The sequence below is a fragment of the Cynoglossus semilaevis genome, chromosome 14 (assembly GCF_000523025.1).
Source record: "Cynoglossus semilaevis isolate Cse_v1.0 chromosome 14, Cse_v1.0, whole genome shotgun sequence".
Lineage (NCBI taxonomy): Eukaryota > Metazoa > Chordata > Actinopteri > Pleuronectiformes > Cynoglossidae > Cynoglossus > Cynoglossus semilaevis.
This window is the reverse complement of record NC_024320.1, coordinates 2,108,066-2,114,715: the sequence shown is the minus strand read 5'-3', so window position 1 is coordinate 2,114,715 and position 6,650 is coordinate 2,108,066. Positions and strand designations below refer to the sequence as shown.

Sequence of the window (6,650 nt, the reverse complement as noted above, 5' to 3'; positions counted from 1 at the left end):
CCTGCTCCAAACTGTTCCCACAAGGTTGGGAGCATGGAATTGTCCAAAATGTTTTGGTATCCTGAAGCATTCAAAGTTCCTTTCACTGGAACTAAGGGGCCAAGCCCAGCTCCTGAAAAACAACCCCACACCATAATTCCTCCTCCACCAAATTTCACAGTCGGCACAATGCAGTCTGAAATGTACCGTTCTCCTGGCAACCTCCAAACCCAGACTCGTCCATCAGATTGCCAGATGGAAAAGCGTGATTCATCACTCCAGAGAACGCGTCTCCACTACTCTAGAGGCCAGTGGCAGTGTGCTTTACACCATTGCAACTGATGCTTTGCATTGCACTTGGTGATGCGTGGCTTGGCTGCAGCTGCTCGGCCATGGAAACCCATTCCATGAAGCTCTCTGCGTACTGTACTTGGGCTAATCTGAAGGTCACATGAAGTTTGTAGCTCTGTAGCAATTGACTGTGCAGAAAGTCGGCGACTTGCTTGATTTTATACACCTGTGGCCAGGCCAAGGGATTAGGACACCTGATTCTGATCATTTGAATGGGTGAGCGAATACTTTTGGTAAGATAGTGTACCTTCAAATACCAGTTGATTAGAAGTTGACCGATTACCTAATAAAAATAAAGATGACTACATATAAAATCACTAATTAAATAACAAAGTATTGAGAAAATACAAGCATAAACGGATACATTTAAAAACATTTTGGGGTTAATAAATGAAAGGAAAAGCTGCAGCTGCTTGTTTTTTAACATGAATAGTGCAAAGTAATAGATGTAGAGAGTTTTGGAAACATGGCTACAGAGACCCCGGTCTCTCTCTCTCTCTCTCTCTCTTTCTGCTTCGGCATGTTTATAACTGTGTGTTCTGCTCAGTAAAGTCAACTGTTTTATCCCTATTTTAAAACTTTCCTGCCCTCAGGCAAAACCTGAGGCAAATTGTGAACCACTTTGTGTGTGTGTGTGTGTGTGTGTGTGTGTGTCTGTCCTCAGGCCTTATGTCATGTTTTACACAACATTCAATAAAATGTATGATTTTTTTGTAAAATGATCACAATCATGGATTAATGACAGAGAGAGATGATACTTGAACTGTAGACCAAACGGACAGAAACAAAATCAGGGCATAATAATAATAATAATAACATTTTTATAGGGATGTTAAAAAAAACAAAAAATTTCTGGTGTTATCAGTCATAACCCATCCTTGGGTCTGTTCTTCTTCAGAACCAGGCCTGAGCAGGAGCCTCCAGTGGCTGCAGCGCCCGTCCAGAATAACAGCAGTCCTGGGAACTGATGCCGTGCTGGAATGTTCTGTCTCTGGTTACCCTACGCCAAGCTTCCAGTGGAGAAGAGGAGAAGAACTGATCCAGAGCTGGTGTGTGTTCCTGTTCTGTTACAGTACAAACGGAGAGTCCTCTCAGGCCTCACCGAAAAAGGAATCTTCTGACTTTTTGTGATGTTTCTTCTCATGAAAACCTCCTTATCCTCCACAAACCCCAGCACCGAGTTCTCACTTTCATTTTCTCTGCAGGAACAAGAAGTACTCGCTTCTGGCGGGCAGTAATCTGATCATCAGGAGTGTCACCGATGACGACTCCGGGAGCTACAGCTGTACGGCGGCCAACAAGAATGAGAACATCAGCTCGCAAACAGAACTGAGTGTTCTTGGTGAGAAAAACATGACTTTTTTACTCCTCCTAATTTCTCCTCCTAATTTTGGTCCCTTTTGCAATACAAAACGCAGAATGTTAAATGAAAGATATAAGAGAAATGTAACATGGTGAAGGTTTGTGGATCACATTAATTATGGTACAATACCCTGGTTCTTATCAAAGCTCAAAGTACATTCTCACAGATTAGTAACTAACAAACGTTGACTGAAAATATCCCAGAAATCGCCCCATGACATAAAAAATATAAAACCTTAAAATAGTATTGGAAATAAGAAATGTGTAGTAGTATATCTTAAAGCTATTTAAGACATAATGTTATGTGGTGCATTCCTAGCAGCAGAGTACATACTAAAAAGAAAGAGCTCACTAAATAAACAAAAGATAGCTTATAGCTTTTGTTTAAGCTAGCGTTATAATAAATAGGAGACGTCAAAATAAAATCCTCGTGGTTCATTCCCAGTTATCTGTGCATACCACCAGACAATTTATATAAGTCAAGGAATGTTATTTGTCAATTGCCCAGGAAGAGCAGAAAAAAAATTCTGCCTGGAAACAGATTACACTTTTTTCTACAATACATTTAGCAAGTAGTACAAAAAAAGTTCTTCCCTGTGAGAGAACCCTACGTTTGCTGCTCAAACTACAGAAATCATATCCAGAATCAAATGCTGTCATGAAATATGAAAGCACTGCCATCTGTTTGCTTCATGATTTTTTTCTTTCTTTCATGAATTAAAAAAAAATACATGTGGTGTTCATTGGTCGACTTCTTTGCAAAGCTGCTTATGCATTCAGATGACAGTCGAGACTCCTGAGCTGCATCTGGCTATAGGTACTGTTGGAAGAAAAGTCACGAAAATATGAACTTTAACAGCTGTCATTGCCCTGGATTAACATTGAATGTGATAATGTACGGTCCTCTATGAGGGGAAATCTACAGTGTTGATAAAGGAACATGGAGAAAACATGAAGTCATTCGCTGAGAGGGTGCTGTTACTTTCCTATAAACAGTGGTCTTCACTTATAGTAGTCAATGAGGATAAAAGCATACATCAGCTTTCTAAGGCGGTAGAAACCTATTCTTATATTTTTGTGATGTGTGGAATGAAATTAAGTTCAGAGCCGGAAACTGACGCCCAGGTTCATTGTAATTGTTTGAAATCATGTAATCTTGGTAAAGGTTTCCTCTCCTGGCTCAATGACCAAAAATTAAGACTTCTGTTTTGACCCGGTTGAGCTGTAGGAAATGATCTGCCATCTATGATTTTATATCAAAAATACCGTTGTTGAGTTTATCAAGTGGGCTCGTGTCTTCAGGAGACACAAATATAGAGCTGTCTATCGTCAGCATAGCTATGAAATTCTCTATTATTTAGGTACAAGTTGAACCAGTCTAACACACTGCCAGTGAGGCTCACCAGTCACTATTGATGGGAATTTCGGATCTTTTTAGAGAACCGGTTCTTTTGGTTCACTGAAAAAATCCGACTCTTTCGGGTCCCAAACTCTGTTGAAACTTTATCAGACTGATTATCAGTGTGCTTATCATACTCAGGGTGCACAAGGTGATAGTAAGCCTGAACATTTACGGATAAAGGAGGTAGAATGCCTGGGTGGTTTGTAAATTATTAGGCATAACATGGTATTCAAAAGCTGTGTAATTGTGTTGTAGAATTCCCATGAATAATTGAAGTGCTACCACCACTTTTTTTTGTCCTTCCTAATAGAATATAAAAAATTACAATCAGGTGGAGAGACCTCAGTGAGAAAAACAGGTACTTCAGTGCTCAGCCAGGTTTCTATTAAAAACAGACAGTCAATCTTGGTGTCTAAAATCTGGTATTTCCTGATGTGGTGTTATTGGATAGTGATGATGATGATGATGATGATGGGAAGGATGACTGTGGTTTTACAGTAGAATATAAATAAATAAATAAAAATCCTGTCCCTACCACACTCCTAAATTTGTCTGTATTATAAGTCAAAATGTTTTTTTTTTATGTATTAGACAAAAGACAAAGCAGATATAATCATTTCTACCTATTAAGGCCAACAGCGCTTGCAATGGCCGACGTGGATTTTTTGCAGCGACTGTTGCAATTTGGTCGGTATAGCGACAACCATCTCTTTCACTGGTAGTGAGTTTGAACTATATTGAGCATAATGTCACACCTGAGGGGACATTTGACTGTTGCCCGAGCCTTGGAGCTCTATCACGACCCGTCCTCTGATTAACTGGACGCAGCGCTTTCAGAGGAGATGTCTGAGTCCGCCGATGAATGGGATGCTCCAAAAAAGGGGTACAGCGATGTTTCCTGGGCTAATAGATAAAGTTCTTCTTCAGACAGTAAGTCTGAGCCTGTAGAAGAAAAAAAAATAAATAAAAGAAAGAACAGAAAAAAAACAAGTCTGCAGCAGCGACCATGACTAAAAAGCATGAGTTGTGGATTTAAGATAAGGCGAATATTAAATGTGTCAACATTTCTGTGTTATTTTGAAAATATCGAAACAAAATGATTCTGTTAATGTATCATGAATGTATCATGAGCAATTCTTGAGTTTAAAATCTAGCGGTCAGAATGACTGCTAGCAGCTGTTCTAGCTGTCACCATCCTGGTGTTAATATGAGTCAAGCTTTCTATTATTCTGCCACCAGTCCCATTTTGAGGGAGTCTGTTCAAAATTATGGGTGGGATGTAAGAAATGATGTGTTATGGGCAGGAAACGAGGTCACGGAGGTGTGGAGGTCTATGCCTGAGAGTGATCGCGATTAACGGCAGTGACCTGCTGATACTTGTAGGGGGGGGGGGGCTGTTAGGGCGGACTGGACAAGGCATTGATTGAATAGCGTGTTTGACGTTTGCCGCAAGAAACTGGCTGCACGTTAATTTAGGGTGGATTCTGTTTAAAAACGGTTGTGTGATTCCAAAACAAAATTATAATTGTCAGTAAAACAATACACTACATCGTCGTCTGAGGCAGTTACTAAGGGGCGACCTAAACCTAACCCAAAACCTACTACGTCCAGTTGCCCCTCAATGTAAATATTTTCGGATAAAATGACCTGGATGACTGAGAACCTACACAGAAATGACTGCTAAAGAGTTCAGTGAGAGGGAAGGGGATACCGTACACTCCGGGTGGTGCCAGGAGCGGCCTCAACCCTCAGAGTAGTCAGGGTCAGGGTCATGTGCCTGGGAGCTGGCTGCTCAAAAAACGACCGCAAGAGACAGCATGCATACCGAAGATAATGATAATAATTTTTGTATGATCTTGCTGAGGAAATCTAATGGGTTTCAGTAGATACAACATATCCTATTCATTTTATATACATTTTTTTTAAGTGGCCGTACTGTTAGGCTTAAAAAAAAAAAAATCTCACATCCATCTCAAGTCCATAAAGAAAATGAACAATTTTACACCTCTGTACAAATGTGTTAGTTTGTGTCCTTACTGATTGTTCAGATTGACCTCATTTTTTGTCATGGACTTTTTTGAATTTACAGAAACACTAAAAGGTCTGTCATAAAAAAAAAATTACATATATTTCAAGGCCATTTTATTTTTTTCTACCCCCTCACTAATTTCTAACCGTAACCTATATAACACATTTTGGTCTGCATGATGCCTTTAACAATACTTTCAAAAATAAATCCCGGTGATTATGTTTGGAGAGAAAAAGGTTTTCTGAGGTGGAAGAACAGGGAGTTTGTCAGAATTTATCACCAGACAGTACTTTGGTTTCAGACATAAAAACTGTAAAAGGCAATTTTATTATTGATGTAAATGTAAGCAGCTGAATGCTCTTCGTCCTCCATTTACATGAATGTAATAAAGAAGAAATATGTGGCGCTAATATGGCCCCGTTACACTTGTTTTCCCAAATGGAGGTAGTTAGTGGTTGATGAATATCCATGGGCTGCTTATGTATGGAGGTGTGTGTGTGTGTGTGTTAGTCAGCTGACCATGATACTGTGATTAGGATAACAAATGTTTGTGATGGTTACAGTAATGATGAGTGCTGCCCGCCTCGTTAGCTGCTTCATGTTAGCAGCCTACTGACAGAGCTAAAGACAGATAGCAGTCATGTAAGCTACAGTAAAGTCACATTATTCCAATGTGTTGGGTAGGTTGACTACTACTTGAAGTAGTCAGTGGAAAAAAAAAACTGTAGTTTCCTCTGTTAAGTATAAGCTTTCATTTGTAATTTAATTAAAAAAAATGTTAAGAACTAAGACAAAAAATGATAAGCAATTCATATTTGGATAGGAGAACTATCAATTAATGTGTATTGTAGTAGTCTAAAAGTTAATGCTTAAAGTTATGCTGCCACTTGTTTTTACTAACAATGATGACATCACAAGTCCGATTAGTCAACCAATCAACCAATTCCTCTTAATTCTGACCTAATGAAAATCATTTTTGACTTGATTTCCACCATCTGACGTCTGGTACTGACCAATAAGAGAATTGGTACAGAATAATCAGGACAGGATCAGTGGCCAAAGGTCAGAAAGTCAAAGAAAATGGAAAAATGAAATCAAGTTGAAAAAAAAAAAAAACTTTTTCCCCTAGGAATACAAACTGATATTTTCTCAGCTGCAGGAAAATCACTGCCAATTTATATTTCTTTGCTACAGCCTTGAATCTGTGGCCAAAAATAAAGAAGCAGCTTTTTTTTTATTATTATAATAACATACTATTCTCGTTTAAGTCACCATCTCACTAACTTATTATCATCATAACGAAACAACGAATAATGTATGTAATGTAAAATGATCTTTGGACCCTTTTAGAAACAGGTGTAAACTGTTTACCTGATCAGATCAGAGATCAGCACAGATGTTAAAGCTGCATCTGCTAGCACAGCCTAGAGGTTTTCTCTGTGTGTGTGTGTCTTCTGCTCATCTCCTCGGAATATCTTGTTAAGCTCTGATTCTAACACACTTATCTAAAGGCTCCACATTGTGTTT

At 38.9% G+C, this 6,650-nt stretch overlaps 1 protein-coding gene across 1 annotated transcript in view; it reads left to right on the top strand.

Moving 5' to 3' along the window:
* dcc (DCC netrin 1 receptor) overlaps nucleotides 1-6,650 on the top strand; it is a gene marked incomplete at its 5' end in the record, with an annotated part of 104,345 nt that overhangs the window by 4,157 nt on the left and 93,538 nt on the right. The window contains 2 exons of the mRNA XM_025061992.1: nucleotides 1,229-1,379; nucleotides 1,536-1,672. Coding sequence (XP_024917760.1) covers nucleotides 1,229-1,379; nucleotides 1,536-1,672 — 288 coding nt within the window. The remainder of the gene's footprint in view (nucleotides 1-1,228; nucleotides 1,380-1,535; nucleotides 1,673-6,650) is intronic.